The 17,815-nt window shown below is 36.3% G+C and overlaps 1 protein-coding gene, 1 non-coding gene and 1 pseudogene across 2 annotated transcripts in view; 1 reads left to right on the top strand and 2 right to left on the bottom strand.

Moving 5' to 3' along the window:
- COBLL1 (cordon-bleu WH2 repeat protein like 1) overlaps positions 1-17,815 on the top strand; it is a 152,331-nt gene that overhangs the window by 86,005 nt on the left and 48,511 nt on the right. The window contains exons 3-4 of the mRNA XM_054723527.1: positions 3,164-3,352; positions 16,189-16,390. Of these exons, the coding sequence (XP_054579502.1) occupies positions 3,164-3,352; positions 16,189-16,390 (391 nt within the window). The remainder of the gene's footprint in view (positions 1-3,163; positions 3,353-16,188; positions 16,391-17,815) is intronic.
- LOC114230524 (U6 spliceosomal RNA) lies at positions 6,645-6,749 on the bottom strand. The gene has a single exon (XR_003616442.1). It is a non-coding gene; the product is annotated as a U6 spliceosomal RNA (small nuclear RNA).
- LOC103283361 (39S ribosomal protein L30, mitochondrial-like) lies at positions 13,073-13,544 on the bottom strand (annotated as a pseudogene).

Here is a 17,815-nt window from a genome sequence, read left to right as displayed (position 1 = left end):
GAGAGAGATAAGAAATATCAATGATCAGCTGCCTCTTGCTGGCCCCCTACTGGGGATCGAGCCCACAACCTGGGCATGTGCCCTGACCAGAAATCAAATTGTGACCTCCTGGTTCATAGGTTGACACTCAATTACTGAGACATGCCAGTCGGCTCAGTATGTATTTTTTTAATACTTATCTTAAAAAAAATAGAATCAGTTATTTTTAAAAATCCAACACAAGTAATTCTGACATAAAAAATTTACATAAAAAAGTGGTAAGAACTTTTTTCCTTCTCAATTATATGCCTAAGTATCTCATCTTTTGTGGATAGTATTCATTGAGTTCATTCATTCAGTAAATATGAGTGGCTACTATGTGGCAGGCATTGGTCCACATTCGCAAACATGTGACACAAGTGGTAGAGACAAGTACCTACTCTTTAATGGAAGGAGATAAACCAGGACTTTCCTTGCTGATAAGCCCTAAGGCAAAAAGTAAAGCCGATAAATAGAGGTGTTATCTTAAGGTCAGGAAGAAACCTTGTAGAGGGTCCTGAATCAAGAATGTTCTAGGCGTTTTCCAGGAAAAGGTAAGAGTCAGAAGATTAGAGTGCAGTGAGCCTAGGGAGAATGTGGGAGCAAGAAGACTGAAGAGGCCAGAGGACAGGGAGTACTCATGACAGGATTCCAGATGCTGTCCTGGGTGAGGTAGGAAGACTTGGGAGGAGGGTGTGAGAAGTGCAGTGATCTTACTTACACTTTAAAAGAATCACTCCAGCTTCTGGGCTAGGACATGGAGAACAGAATACAATAGGACAGCATTGGGAGCAGGGAGGCTTAGCAGCTTGAGCAGAGATGTTTGGTGAACAAGGCAGTTGGTGGATTCTGGATCTATTTATGATACAGTATAGAACTGGGAAAATTTATCCATGGATTGTGTTGCATGTGTATGAAAGAGGCTATTTTTGGCCCAAACAACTGAAATAATTGTGACTTATTGAGATGGGAAGACTTAGAGAGAAAAGATTTGGTTTGGAGAATCTGGGAAGAAGAATTGGAAGTTAAGTTGGAGACTCATTAGTCATCTGAGTCCTTTTAGTTTCCTCTGCCTGAAATATCAGTTATTTCTTATCTTTTCCTGTGTTTCTATTCATTCCCCCCCCAACTCAACTGTTCCCCATCTGTAAAACATTTCTGGGTTCCTAAGGAAGTTTCTCTTCCTATGAGCTTTAGCAGTGCATACCTTCTTATATTAGAGCAGTCATCAAACTTTATTGTAATTTTGTACATATCTGACCGTCCTTTTGGATCACAAACCCTTTAGGGGTAGGATCTGGGTCATATTGTTACTGGAATGGGGTCCTTAGTGTGTTTGCCTAGGGGCAGGCCGGTAATGTGTGGATTCTTGACTTTGTGCAGGAAAAATTTCACAGCACGAATCCAGGTGAATTTTAGAGGCCATTTATTAACGCTGGGGACAGTGAAACAAGGAAGGGCCTAGGGTAACAGGAGAGGGACTAGGCCAGGAGATGAGCCTAGGCTGAGCTGCTTTGACTCACTAAGAAGTCAGAGAAAAGGGGGCCTTGGGGACAGGTTCAGGGGGTTGGGGAAGATAGGATTTACTAGATGGCTGCAAACTGCTTGTTGAATTATGTGTCTCAGTTTCCCTATTCCTCTTGCCAAAGAATCTTCCTAGCTTCTTACTATCCTGCCCGAATATTGACTTTACATCCCCAGTGTTTAGCTGAGTCTGCCACATGATTGTTACAGAATAAATGTTTGCGAATATGTGATGGTCAATGTCTGCAGATTAAAGATGTTTTGAAATTGGTTCAAGTTTTTCTTCATATAGATTTTATGAATTTATTCTATTTATTGTAACACTTTTAAATATTTATTTCAGATCTTTTCTGAAGTTCAATATATCTTTGCAATTATACTCCAAGGCCTATTATTTTAGAAAATTAACCGATGTAGGAACCTCACTTCCGTTTTTTTCATGATGCTGAGTGCATAAAGGTGGTTGTATTTGTGAGACCTTAAATTTTGAAAATATTGAAGAGCTGGATGTTATATAGTTACTTACAAAGAAGCCCTTTTACTTGTTTGATTTGTATTATTGCCTAGAAAATGGGGAGTGGGAAGAATTAAAATTTTATATTTTTCCTGAATGGAAAGCAGCAGTAGTTTTTCCAAAAGCAATCAGCCTTTTATAGAGGTAACATTTTCAAAAGTTCTAACTTGCAGTACTTTTAAAAATGTATATGTCATTACTTATAGTTATTTTATATTTATATTTCACTTTTTTTCAACCCATCAAATCATTGAATTGGCCCATGTGGATTTTTTCAGGATGTGTACTACCTATTTCTGCTGTAAATCTGTTAAAGCTTTGTTCTAGTAAATGGCACTGAAATATATTTACTCAAATAATTATTTGTAATATTTTTCATTGAAACAGAAACATAATTTATCAAATAACCAATCAAACTTTATTGGTCATTGCTAAGTGCAGTGGGAAATACAACATGTTTTTGTTTTTTTTTTCTCCTCAGGAGTTGTAAATGTAGGTAGAGAAATGAAACTGGTACCCAGAAAAAATATGTTACACTTATGGAATCTGTTGTATGCACTCTACAAGGAGAGACTGTGTAAAGGGCAGGAGGGAGAGGGTTTCAGCTGGACTTCGAAGGATAAGTAGAGTTTATCTGGGTAGAGAGGTAGAAGACACAATTGGAAACAAATAGAATGAAAGGCACAAAGTTAAGAGCTATTATGAGTATGTGATTGAGATACTGATCTCCACCCAGAGACAGTATAATTTATCTCATCAAAGAAAATGGTATACTTTTGCTTTGCTATAGTAAGCACACATTAATTGAATTAATGGAGGCAAATATCAATCTCTTCATTATTAATTTGTTTCTTTTTATTACCAAGTAACTTAGGCATATTGTTGAGAACAAACAAACAAACAAAAAAAGTGCTGACAAAAAAGGCAAAAAAAAATCCTTATTTTCATTATTCTTATAAAACTAACAGTTAACATTTTGGTGCATTATTTTTCTAGATGTGAAAAACATATATGCACACACAGGTTGTGTTTTTATTAAATTAGATCGCATTAGAGATGTACTTTGAAAATACATGTATTTCATTTCTGCCATTGTGTTTATTTTAGGAGAAAACCAAAAGCCCAGGCACCCCTTCCTCCAGCTGAGACCAGAAGCCCTGATGCCTCTCCAGGTGATGACGCTGTAGGATCCTCTGCTTTCATCATGGAACAGAAGGAAAGCATGATAGATAAAGACATTGAACTCACAGTGGTTCTACCTGGGGACGTTATCAAATCTACAACTGTGCATGGCAGGTATGCTGGAGCTGACGCAACACCAGGACTTCCTTCCTGCTGTCATTCAAACCCTCCGCTGTATATTTCTTGATTTGTTTTCTTTGACAAAATAATTCATCACTCAGTTTGATTTTAAAAAATGCTTAAAGGTATTACCTTTTTTTCTAACAATGTTTTAATATCAGTACTATGAATTCCACTGTCCTAGTCAACTGACTCTTAAAATTTAGAACTATTTTATAGTTGTTAGTCATTTAATACGTTTTTAAAAAATAGCCTTTCCCAGAGGAACAGTCCTCAGTTGTATTGATTTTCTAAGACTTAGAAAAGCAAGCTAGTGACCCATAAGAAAACCCTTTCTCTTCCTCTCCAAATTATGTTTTTTCTTTTAAGCTGTTTCCCTGAATTTGATTTTGCAGAAGTTACTAACTACTCTTAAAATGTAATAATCTCCTATTTATCAAAACAGATAAATCTATCTGTGAAACAAGCAGGATTTTTTACACCACTGAATGGCTAACTAATTTCCTAAAACTGTGGATAAGTTTACTAGACATATAAAACTAAACTATAACCCAGCAAGAAGTGAAGATGTGATTTAGGAAACTGGTATTTTTAATACCTATATAATAGTTGGAAAAATGGAATGAAACCAAGTGTAATTTTCCATTTCATTTTCAAGTGGAAAGTTACATGAGTTGTATGCTTGCTCTTGTTCCACCTTTCACCTTTAACCACCCATTTGTTATCAGGAATCCTGTTTTAGAAATTTAAGCAGTTTTACCTTAGTGTGTGTATGTGTGCACATGTGTGTGTGTGTGTGTGTCTGTAGACCAAAAGAATAAGTAAGCAACATATTGGGTATTGCATTCTTACAATGTGGTTTTATCTAGAAGAAACTCATTTAATAGAACCTTAATCTTAAAATTTATCATCAAGGCTATGCATAACTTCACAAATTTTGAAAGTACATGAAAATAGAAAAGTTCATCATTGGCAAACAATACTCTGTTGAGTATTAAATTCTCATTAAATGTAAGTAAGTTGCATTTTGCCAATTATTTTGTATTAAAAACAGTTTGGAGATCACACATTGAACCATATTTAGGAGGTTGAAAAACCTGTGACTTCTGCCTCAGATGCAGGTAGTCACCCGCAGGCTGTGCTTCTTCTGGGTGAGAAGGTGTCCTGTAAGTTAGAGACAATGGCCATCATCTTCAATCCTTGAAACAATACCATTACCGTGGTTTTAAAATAATGACAATGGATGTGGCTGGGGGTAATAAAGGCAATTCCCCCCCTTTTTTTTCTTTTTCTGAATTTAAAGTAAGTTTTAAAAAGTCAGCATTTTTCTTGGTTCTTCACTGACGTTGACAGGTAACGATAGTTTCATTATCAGCACTCCAACATTTCTTCAGATGCACCGCTCAGATGTTTATTTTGCCGTCTTCTCTGCTATCAGTCTTCTGCATTCTTTAGATTTCTTTTTAAACTTCAATGACTTTAGTATTAGAATCGTGGTTTTCCTCTTTCTCCTGTCTACCATTATAATTATTGTAGACTTTCCGACATGCTACCCTAAGCTAACTTTTCTTCTGTTTCCTTAACTCTGGGTATCTACACCCATAGTCTATGGCTCCCCCCACCCCCAGTATGGTGGTATCTTGTCATGGAAAGCTGTCCCATTACTGAGATCTTAGGGTCCCTCTTTGAACACAACCTTTTTGACATTTAGCTTATCCACATCTCTTTCTTAGTCATTTGTTCTTCATCCTCCTTATTAAGTCTAATATATGACTGCTGTTCAGGTTGTTGCATTTTTCTTCATATTTAACTTGGATTCTGCAATAGTCATTTCCACTACCTTTGTGTTTACAGGGGCTGTAGATTTTCCTCTTTTCTCACCTTCCAGCAGGTTTGCCTCCCCAGTCCCTGAATCTGAGTAATTTCCATCAATTAACTTTTTATTTCTGGGCTGCCAACTCTTGTTGAATTGCCTCAGTTTTCTTATCTATAAAATGTTTTATAACTGAGTCACTAGGATTAAATGAAATACTATCAGTGCCTGGCACATACTGGCTTCTTTTATTTTCTATTGAGAACTTCTTTCCTTAACCCTGAGCTTTCTTTATTTACCCTCCACCCTCAGATTATTCTAACCACACTCTGTTGTGGCGCTATCTTTCATTGTTGTTTGTTGTTAATCCTCACCTGAGGATATTTTCCATGGATTTTTTAGAGAGAGTGAAAGGGAGGGGGAGAGACAGAGAGAGAGAAACATCAATGTGAGAGACACACGTCGATTGGTGATTGGTTGCCTCCTGCATGCACCCCAACCTGTGCCAGGGATCTCACCTGCAACTGACCAGAATGGAACCTGAGACCCTTCAGTCCTCAGGCCAACACTCTATCCACTGAGCCAAACCAGTTAGGGCTGTGGCACTATCTTTGATATTAAAAACACACACACACACACACACACACACACACACACACACACACACACACACACACACAGTACAGGGAAGGGATAGCAATTCAATACCAAATTAAGGAATGCAAACCTCATTGTCTCTTCCAAAATTAAGTAGGCTTTTCCTTCACTACTCCCCTTTAAATATCTTGAACTTCAGCCTCATGACTCTTGTTTTACAGATACTCTACGTTTTCCGCCTGCACGCCTTTTTGAAAGTTTTTCCATGTGGAGTACTGTACCACCCACATTTTTCCCGTTAGTTTATATAACTTTTATATCAAGGCTCTCTGATCTCTCCAGATTGAACTGTTACCTATGACTTTCAAACTATTTTGACACTTTATATACTATTGATGGTTATCATTTATTGTTCTATGCTGTAATTAATATGTGTGTCATACCTTCTTGAATAAACCGTAAGATACATGTGGACATCATTACTTTTCTTCATAGTGCTTAGCATATATGTATGCAATGTAATTGCCATTTAATAAATTCATTAAAGTGAATATTGCTTCCCTAGTCCTTTATATGGAGACAGAGGTAGCGACTTAAGTGGGATGCCTCGAAGAGATAGTTAGATGGGCCCTGGCTGCTTTCCCAGGTTCTTCTCACAAAGACACTTTCTTTAAGTCGAGAGCAAGGCAAGAACACCCCAAATGAAAATGCCTCAAATTCTGATTGCTTTTTACATTTTGTTTAGGGTTGAAAATGTTTTCTGAGAGTAGAATTTGTTTCATATCAGTGTTTTCTTTTGAATATTTTTTAAATTGCAGTTGATGTACAATGTTATATTAGTTCCAGGTGTAAAACCCTGTGATTAGCCATTTATATGAAAATGTGGAACACAACGAATTTGCGTGTTATCCTTGCGCAGCAGACATGCTAATCTTCTTTGCATTATTCACATTTCAGTATGTGTGCTGCCAAAGTGAGCACCATATCAGTGTTCTTAAGAGAGGATTTGATTTAGTGACTTTGTTCCTAATAGTTTCATAATTCAGGAATGACAACTTGTAGATGCTATGGCTAATTTTTTAAATATTGTTTATTATTAAAAGTGGTTGTGTGAGTTAGAATATTTTAGGAGTTTGATTCTGGATTTCTTAGATACTTTAGAATGCAATTTGGGATATTTTAAAAGTTTGATATGAGGTATGTTGAATGTTGCAGCTACTGCTGGCCCATTGTTTGAAAAAAAGAAACCTCAATATTTAATGATGACAACAACAAAAATGTTCAAATAGATAAATATATTCTATTTCTGAAAAAAATGTTAGCTATCTAATATGAAGTCCCATGACATAGATTATAATATAAATTTCTTCCTGGCTTTGTTACTATAAATGGAATAGGAAACATTTCAACAGTATGATACAGGAATTGGGTGGCAGGGACTAGTGAAGAGGAATTTTAAATAAGTTTAAATGCATAAGGTTTTCTTTGATAAGTGTTTCCCACGTCACTGTGAAGGTTCTCCAATATAATTTTTGAGAACATCTTTTCTGAATTTGTTTAACTATTTCTTGCATATTATATTTATTTTGATAGTACACCTATCAATCTCCTTTGAAGAATAGTATCAACATTACACTAAAATAAGTATTTAGAAAACATACATGCTTCATTTAACGTTTTAGATTTTTTTCCCCAAAATATATTTTTTGGGAAAAATTTTAGAACGTCCCCATGTTATCTTATGTAAACCACACAGAGGTGTGCTCAGAATGTTCCATCTGTGAGAATGTGAATGCCCAGCATTAGCCTCGGGAGAACCCACTTATTTGTACATTGATTTTTTTCACCAAAGAGCTTATTCAGATCAGGGAACTCAATAAGGTTAGAGGTGATAGTGGACTTTATGCTTAGGAGAAAATTAAAAACTTGTTATCTTGAGTTAGGTTGTCAGTCTTCTGCTGGCTTACCAATCTTTTGGTACGTGAGCTTAGTGATACTGCTGCTTTAATGACCAAAAGTCACCCTGTGTCTGCCATCTTGCCTTTGCAATCCTTTGCTTACATTGAGGGTGGCTACAGTGCCAGCCTAAAAACTCTTGTGCATTTCTATGTATCCTGACATCAAGGATGATTACATTGAAGGATCTCAGAAGCTAAACGGTTTTACTCACTAGAGCAGGTGACCCACAGGTTGAGAACCGCTGCTGTAGAGCCTAAGACCATCGGAAAACACAGATATTTACATTACAATTCATAACAGTAGCAAAATTACAGTTATGAAGTAGCAACGAAAATAATTTTATGGTTGGGGGTCACCACAACATGAGGAACTGTATTAAAGGGTCGTGGCATTAGGAAGGTTGAGAACCACTGCACTAGAGAGAATAAGGAAATATGTGGGTACATTTTTATATCACTCTAGGTCCTACCTTATAGTCAGGTGTCTGCCCAGTTTGTGATCATTCTCACTGAATAACTATTCATTCCTTTTTCCTCTTTTCTCTTTCTCTGGGACAATTTTAAATAAATTTCAATTTGGGAAACTTGATAGAAGATTGACATTAATCTTCTCTGTTAGCCTATGGGAGAGCATTCTATGGCCACACTGGTACACTCTCTCCTACAGGAGGGAGTAGAAGTAACCATGTACAACAGGAGGAGGTTTCTCTCTTTTATGCGCCTACCATGAAGAGGAATTTGTTTCACTTTGAGCAAATCTGAGAATGCCATGAATGAAACACAAATAAAGAAAGCATAGAACTTGAAGTTAGAAGTCCCAAGTATGGTTGATTCCATATCTTGTTCTGTGACTTCAAGCAAGTTCACCTTAACTCTCTGGCCTTTGCCTGTAAAATGACCCAGAGACATGTTGCACATGATTTGTGACCTGATTAGCTTGTTCAGTAGCACTGATTTATAGTAAATTGAGACTAATACTTACAAGGTCTTGACTGGCACCTGTGAGTCAAATGAGCTGAAGAGCATTTTACATGGAGTAGAGTGCCACCTATTGGAAAAAAAGCAGACTTTGGAAAAATTACAAGGTGATACTGAAACAGTGTGGGTCATTTTTGTTTAACACATCCTTGAACTCATTACTAATTAGGTGGGTTAGCATAAGATGGATAAACATCAGTAACAATAGGGAATGTTCTAAAAATCTCCATACTATCATTTTTTAAGTATAATTGAGTTGTCAGTATGCATTTATAAGGGACAGATAGAACTAATTCAACTCAATTGTTTTGAGGATTTATTGAAAGTGTGTAAAATATTTTATTAGGTGTTGGAGCAGATTTAAAGAATCATAATAAGGAATACTTTTATTCATAGAGTTCACCCTGTTATCAGATGCTTGAAATTAATCTATTCATGATAAGTACTTATCATCATGCATCCTCATTTTCCTATGACAGTTCCTATTTGTACCTATTATCCCAGAGTAATTACTAATAGTGCCCCCTTCACTCTCAGGTGACCCAGACTGAATGATAAATTACATAGCCACCCTATTGGTAGGTGACTTTGCTTCAACACCTCCAGGGTTTGGTAATTCACCGAGGCAGCTGTTTGTACATCTTGCTAATCTGAAAGCTCTTTGGTGAACCATGACCTGCATTTTTGATACCCAGTGGGATCTTTACAACACAAAAGTGGAAGTCTTGTCTTATGTAGCAGGTACCAAAACTAGGACAAGAATACCCTCAATATGTGTCACAAATGCAGAAAGCATCACCAGCAGATTTAGGGGGTGATTTAGTGATGTCATCAATCTATGAAGTAAAATTGTGGCAGATAGCCTATAGCTTGTTGAAACCACCGGCCCCATCCTGCATCCTGACTTCTGGTACCCTGTGGCTGAAGGAGTACAGTTTTAGGAGACAGAACATTCTAATCTTACCGCTTCCTAATTCTATATGTGCTCTTAATCATCTGGTCATGTAACTTATAAAAGGAAGTGGGAGATCTCATAGGGATTTCTCCATTTCAGAGTCTTTAAAAAATCTGCCTTTCAAGAAAACATTATTTTATAAATGAAAAAAAAATATAGCCCACCAGGTGTAGCGCAGTGGTTGAGCACTGACCTATGAACCAGGCGGTCACGGGTTGATTCCTGGTCAGGGCACATGCCCAGGTTGCAGGTTCAATCCCCAATAGGAAGCATGAAGGAGGCAGTTGATCAGTGATTCTCTCTCATAATTGATATTTCTATCTCTCTTTCCCTCTCCATTCCTCTCTGAAATCAATAAAAATATTTTTAAAAAATTAGAAAAAAATCTGTAAATAATATGAATGCAAAGAAGACTCTGTTAAGTAATGTAGTAAACTAAAATTCAAAATGATGTGGTAGTATAGAGAAAGAAGACTGTTTCTTAGCTCAGTGAGGAAGTGATGATCAAGTTTAGCCAATCCTTTTCAACTGTAAATATTTTGGCTCGTGTTTCAGGTGGATTGCAGGCTTGTGCTCCTGCCTTAGCAAACAGGAAGACAAGCATCCTTCCTGTGGTGATCCCGTGGTCAAAACTGCTGGCCAACTTCTGTTAGTCACATCAGCTCCTAATAATTATCCACAAACCAAAATTGTTGTTTTTGGTAGAAGTAATCTGGCATCTGGGTGGATAGTTCTAAATAACTATTATCCTCAAGAGATGAGTTCATTTTCTGTGGGTGCATTTTGTGACTAGTTGAATGCAGGGTCAGTTTAAATATTAATGTCCTACTTTGATAGTGTTATGGCTCCTTTATGGCAGAGCTAGGTAGTCAGTAATTCTCACCCTCAAAATCATCGAGGTCAGGGTCATCTGTGTTTTTTGTGCCTAATGCTGAGGTTTCAATTAAATACTTCAAGCATTTGAACTGATCCGAGGCTGTTTTGGACAAGATCTTAGTCTGACTTAATGCTTATATCCTGCCTCTGTAAAGATGTCATGGCTTTAGACACAACAAGGCTACTAGTCAAGTTGGTTAAAAAAAACAAATAAAAACAAACCAAAATACAAAACAACACAGTTTTCACAACTATATGTTTTTTAAAGCATATGAACTTCTTTTCAACAATTTTGCCTTTTTCTGTGTCAGATACTGTACAAAGATCTCAGTTATACATTGTCTGCTGTGTGTTTCAACTTATGGATGCTTAAGTAGAATTTCCTAGAGATAAATAATCACTGGTTCCTATAAATTATTCCTTCAATGACATTGACCTCACTTTGTATTAGGCCCTGGGAATAAGGATTGCTAAAAGGTGGTCCTTCCAAAGAGAAATTCAGATCTAGGTATAAAGGGAATCCAGATAACATCTTGAGGTCACTCTGCTCCTTAAGGTCTTGATAAAATTGGCCTGAACCCCTATTCTCCTTTTTGTGGAATGTTCAAGCCCCTGTATAATATTATTATAAATTCCCAAGGGTTTATGTTGTTGGAGCCACCTCTGGCTCTAACTTTACATATTTATTACTTTTGGATTCTTATATTTTAGTCTTTAACTTTTTAAATCTTCTTTCTTTTCTTGATTTAACTCCTCCCAAATCTATCAGGACTTTTGTGATGGTTTGTGGGCCACCAAGGAGAAGTTAGTAAGCATATCACATAGCCAATAAGTTAACTGAACATTTCAGGCCTCCTGTTGCCCTTTTAGCAACTCTGCCACTTGGATATTTTAAAAAAATTATATATTTTTTATTGATTTCAGAGAGGAAGGGAGAGGGAGAGAGCGATAGAAACTTCAATGATGTGAAAGAATCATTGATCGACTGCCTCCTGCATAACCCACACTGGGGATTGAGCCCAACCCAGGCATGTGCCCTGACAGGGAATGGAACCGTGACCTCCTGGTTCATAGGTCGATGCTCAACCATTGAGCCACACCGGCTGGGCAACCCTGCCACGTGGTGGTGTCCCTGCAGTCCTGGTCTTTTCCTACTGGCTAGTTCCTCCTCCTGTCTCTTGCATCTTCTTACCCTTTTCTTCCTGCATTGGCTTTAATCCTGCGTTGGCTTTAATCAGCTCCCTATAAAATATACATGGAATCTGGCTAGTCTAAGTCATCACCGTCTCCCACCTACATTTTTGCAATAGCTTTATAACTATTCCCTTAGGCTATTCTGAATACAACAATGAGAATGTAATCCTCTTAAATGTAAAGTAGACCACTCCTCAGAACTCTTCAGTGATTTTCTAACTCAGTAACATTCTAAGTCTTCACCAGGCTCTCAGGTCTTCCCTGTAGCTGAATGGTTTCTGTTTTTCCTTAAACAAGGAGAGCACACTTCTGCCTCAGGGCCTTCGCATTTGTTAGCTCTGCCTTGAATGCTTTCCCCAGATATCTCATTTCATTAGGTCTTTATTCTAATGTTATCTTTCTATTTAGAACATTTCCTAGCCTCCTTCCTTATTTTATTTTTCATCAGTCTATTTATCATTATCTGATATTCTGCATATTTGACTTGTTCTTTTATCCTTTTCTCTCTAGATCACTGTTTCAAAAACTTTAGTATGCATTAGAATTTGAGCCAAACTGAGGGCATGCCTGGAAGCAAGATCTCAAAAATTCTCTGGAGAATGGCAGTTTGGCAGTTCTCTTTATGCATTTGGGATCAAAATAGAGAAAGTAAGGAAGATTACATGAAATCCACTGGTGGTAGATTAAGGAGGGAGAAATCTGGATAAAAAGTAAAATGGAGAGAACATTTACTGTAAATAGAGATGGTATATGGGCAACAAGATAATGTGTGCCCTTGAGGATGGTTAGAGGGGTCTGGGAAAGGGGATTATTCTGGCATTTCAAATATTTGTTAATCTAGATGCACAAGATCAATGGACAGGACTTGCCTAGTTAAAGACAAACCTTTTATGAAAGAAGTTATAGGCCTGGGGTGTGACTACCCTCCATGACCTGCCCAGTTAATAATTTATGTTCAGGTCACCCTGTGAGGTTACCTTTGGTCACTGAGCTTGTCAGAGTCACTTCATAGTTCCTTTCTCATTCACAATAGCCACATGCGGTGAGAGGCCATGGCATTGAACAGCACAGATATAGAAAATGTCCATCCTTGCACAAAGTTCTATGGGCAATGTTCTGGGGCACACATTACATGAAGATGGATTTCTTTTCTGTCCCCTCCCCCCAGGGTTGTATCCTCATATTTGTATATCTGGTCTACGTGGAGCTTGCTATAGTGTAAGGAATAAAGTAGATATGTAACTTTTTTTTTTTTTAGCATTTAAAAGTATTTTAACGAGAACGCTTTTCGCTATCTTTAAATGAAAATGATTTGTACTTTTTAATCTGAAACTGCTCTGGCATCAGGACTTAATTGCTTCCTGGTCCATGGGGCTTAGATGCATTCCTACCTCCCTGATAATCTTGAGGCCCCAGTGAGCCATGTGCTGCTCTGTTGGAGGTCCTCATGGCAACCTCGGGGGCTTGATTCTGAAATGCTTAACCACTTTCAATTTTGCATTCACTGGAGGGATATTCTTGTGAACTTGAGGAATATGTACTTTCCTAATCCAAGCATCTTTATCACATCTTTTTCCCCAATATGGGCGTATTTTTGTACTTTTTATTCTGGTAACAGTATGCAGTTTGTGAGGATGCTATGAATCCCACCTATTTTCTTGATCTGCAGGTGAAGGCTGAAACACTTTATCTGGGATTCTTGACTTGGTAGATTTATGACAAATTCAATCTGTGCAAACTAGAATCCACACCTTTTGTCACAGTTTGTAGTTTGCTTGGGGGCCTCTGAGCTATTGAGCGCAAAATCTTGGCCATGAGTGTGGTGACTATTCTCTGTAGAGGCTGCCGACAGGAAGCTGAGCAGAGGAAAGACCAATGCGTAACCTTTTTTTTTTTTTTTCCAATTAGATGGCTAGTCAGTTTTCCCAATACCAGTTGTTGAAAATTTAATTATGCTCCCAGAAATTTGAAATACCATTATTAGATGTAGTATTAAATTCCCATCTGAATTTGTGTCTGTTGCAGAACGTTCTGGTCTACTGCATTTATCTTTCAGGGAATGAGGATATTTTCAAGACAAAATTGACTTCTGGAATTACTGAATAAAGATTTGAACCTAGAATTACAGAATGAAATAATAAAGTCAGAAAGAGTTCTGGGATTATTAGTTGCCTTTTGAAGAGGTGTTTTTTATTAGAAAATATTTAGGTAGTGTTGAGTTCAAAGGTCAGGATATAGCTCTAATGTCAGCATGAAAACTTTTTGCCATGAAATCTGGTATAGTATGCAATGACTTGTCAGTGTAAGAAATATCTAAACCTTTGGAGAATTTTTATAGAAGTTTATTTAAGCTACAACTGGTGATAATTACAGGGAAGCAAAATCTCAAATACTTTGGAGAATTGACAGTTTTGCAGTTTCTTTTATGCATATAAAATTAAGGAGGGAACCTAAAGAGGATTACATGAAGGTGGGAGAAAGCAAGGCAGGGATTGAGTTACAGGATAATTAAGATTATGTGCTCTCCTGAAGGTAGTTATGCTTATTTCAAAGGTGTATTAACCTAGATGCATAAAAGCAATGGACAGGGCTTGCTTAAGACAAAGATATGCCCAGTTAGGAATTTATGGTCTAATCACCCTGTGAGGTAACATTCCATAAAACCCCTTTTCATCCACAGATAATAGGTAACCAAATTGATTGAGGCAGTAGGCTATTTTTATAATATTCTTGGCTCATTATCCACTCTATCTATTAAATTAGAAAATTAATGTGTCACAGATTAAAACAATAATTCATTAAGGCATATCAGAAGGGTTAAATTATAAGTGTATATAAAAAGTGTTAAATTGTTTTTATCTTTTAAAAATGGAAAATACGTTTTTCCTTAAATGTTTATATGTTTGTACATAAAAGCGTATCAAATGATGAAAAAAAATAGGGATTAACTAAACAGAAACAAACTTCACATCTTATTAACTTGTAATGTGTATTTCTAAAGTACTGAATATTTTAGTTTTTTAAATTCTAAAGAACTATACCTTTAAGAAACGATGTTCAAAATGTAAGTTTAGTTTTTATATGTATTACTTGACACGTTTATATATATAGAGAAAGAGATCTATAATCTAACATCTCACCATTTACTCAGAGACAGTAGTGAACAGTGTTCCATTAGGTTGGCTGTGAAAGTTCTCTCTTCTTACAGATCAACTGTATTTATAATTATACTAGAGACCCAGTGCATGAAATTCATGAACTGGTAGGGTCCCTAGCAGCTGCTGGTCGCCAGCCGGGTACTCCCTCCCTTCCCCCAGCCACCTGCTGTGGGCCGGGGCCTCCCTCCCTTCCCCCTGCCTGCCCTGCCCCCTGGTCAAACTCAGACAAACTCCCAGTCAAGGGGACAATTTGCATACTATGCTTTTATTACATAGGATTGTATTTACCTATATATCGCCTAATCCTTCCTAACCTTTTTTACTATCAGAAAAAGAAGGCACCATTTCCAAGTCTAGAATTGGTGTGTAACATCAAATTGCTCACATAGAGTATTGTTACCGTAAACTTCAATAATACCATTATGCTAGTCTCCCTCTATGTGAAATTTAGTATATACTAGCCAAAGCAAAAATTTGGGCTGAAAACAAATTTATGTATGAGCATGTTATGTCAAGGGAAGGACATAAAATTTCTAAATATTATTGTGAAAGCATCTAATAAAGACATAGGGAACATATTTTGAGGACTGAAAACTTATTCCAGATAACATTTTTTTTTAATGAGGGACTTCAAGTCTTTTATTCATTTTCCCTGACAGATGTATAATAGGGTACCACTTGTATGTAGCGGGGGAGGATGGCAGTGAGGGTACCATTGTAAAGCATATCTCTTTATCCTATGGAAATTGGAATGGCCTGAGATTGGGCAAAAACCACCAAAAGCTGAGGTTGAGGTAGGGAGCTGAACATGGGGGACGGCTTGGGAATCTTTATGTATTTTTTACCCAACACTACACAGTGTCAGACAACTACTCTTCCTTAGTGGGAGACTGCCTCTCTGGAAAAACTGAACCAGAGAAGCTAGAAACCTGGGAACTCCATTTAGGAGGATGGGGATTAGGTGCATATGAAAACAGATGTACTAAGTTAAAATTAGCATACTAAGTAGGGAGAGTTCTAGCCTCATTTTTCTGTCTGAAAGCTAGTAGCCAGATTCATATCTCTAGTTACAAGATTAAAGAATAGTTTGTTTTTTTGTTTGTTTGTTTGTTTGTTTGTTTTTACTGACATTTAAATATCTTAGTGGAAACATTAGTAGCCACCTGCTTACCCTCAAGTAAAACTCGTCAACCTATACCTCAACCCATGGAAATAGGGCCTTTACACAGTGATTTAGTGCCTCAGTCAACTTTAACAGTAGCTGAAATTGTTTTATGATCAGCATTACTTTTGTTTTACAGTAAACCTATGATGGACTTGTTGATATTCCTCTGTGCCCAGTATCACTTGAATCCATCAAGTTACACAATCGATCTGCTGTCAGCTGAAAAGAACCCCATTAAATTTAAGCCAAACACACCAATAGGAATGTTGGAGGTGGAGAAAGTAATTTTAAGGCCAAAAGTTTTGGATAAGAAAAAACCTACACCTATAATACCAGAGGTAAGAATTTCACTGTGTATTTTGATATCTTATGGCTACAATACTAAGTTGCTTTTCCAACCATTATCTTCAGTTTATTATAAATAAAATATAATTGCCTTTCCTGGTCAAATTTGATGTGAACATGACTGTCATATTTCCATAGACCACCTTGCTTAGGATTCAGTTGGTTTTTGAACCTTGGGTTAAGTAGAATTTGGGAATACTTTAGATTTTAGATGCTCTAAAGTGATCTATATGTCAGTATTAGAATCTGACAATTATGAATCACCTGTATTTCAATCTACTCTTTTAAAACATATTTTAAAGGTAAAGGAAGGTTTTAGAACTTTTTAACAAAAATTCATCTCTATCTCCATCTCTCTCTTTCCCCTTATTTTGCCTCTGTACCTTGTTTCCTGGGCAGCATGGACTCATGTCTTCCATGGCTCATTACTTCTATCTCTATGATTTTCTAAATAAACTAAAAAAAAGGAAATAAAATTTTTTAAGAATTTATTAAAATATTTTTGGCTTCATTTACTTGGCAAGTGGTGGTTGTAACTTATTAACTTATATGTTATTTTTCATTTGAGCTACACAATGGCTCAGTTTTCTGTAATGTATGAATTTTAAGCAAAAATTTTAACCACAATATTCAAATATCAATTCTTTATATAATTGTTCTTTATAAGCAATAGAGGTACAAGCTTATGGGTTTCAAGAAATACTCTTTCATTAGCAACAACACCAACCATTTTTAACTTCAGGAAACATATAAAGGTTTATATATTAATAGTTTATTTACAAATGACTTGAATGCACATATTCTCACATTTTCTTTAAAAATTTTTTTACAAATAAAGGTAATTTTTTTTTACAATCCTAAAACATTCTTTCTATAAAATGTGATTGAATGTTAAATATTAATTTGGGTATTAGACTATATATCTAGATATGTTTGCTATTTATCTAGATATCGAGATAGTATTATTTATGCAATAGCATGGCATAATATGTGGTGTTTCAGTTTTATGAATACATGTTAAGTTTTGAGGATCTGCAATCTGCTGATTTCACTTAGCATGGTCACATGTTTCAAAGTTCTCTTTATATATAGGATTTAATTCAGTTGCATTAAAATGATCAGATGCTTAAAATCTCAATAATTTTGAATTAGTGGCATTAACTATATAAATAAGGAACACTTTAATACTAGTTACTAATATATTAAAATTAGCCAAAGTAGTAATAATAATAGCGACAATAGGTAGTAATAATAGCTAATGTTTATTTATTGTAATTTACTATGTGCCAGACACTATGCTAAGTTATTTGCGTGGATTGTCTCATTTAACTTATTTCAAATAGAAGTTAAAAAATGTTAGTGTTTTAAAAACAAATAACTCTTTTTTTGGACATCTAACCAACTATTAATAAAGGATA

The sequence above is a fragment of the Eptesicus fuscus genome, chromosome 11, assembly GCF_027574615.1.
Source record: "Eptesicus fuscus isolate TK198812 chromosome 11, DD_ASM_mEF_20220401, whole genome shotgun sequence".
NCBI lineage: Eukaryota > Metazoa > Chordata > Mammalia > Chiroptera > Vespertilionidae > Eptesicus > Eptesicus fuscus.
The sequence above is the reverse complement of the archived record's forward strand: the minus strand, read 5'-3'. Positions and strand labels throughout refer to the sequence as shown.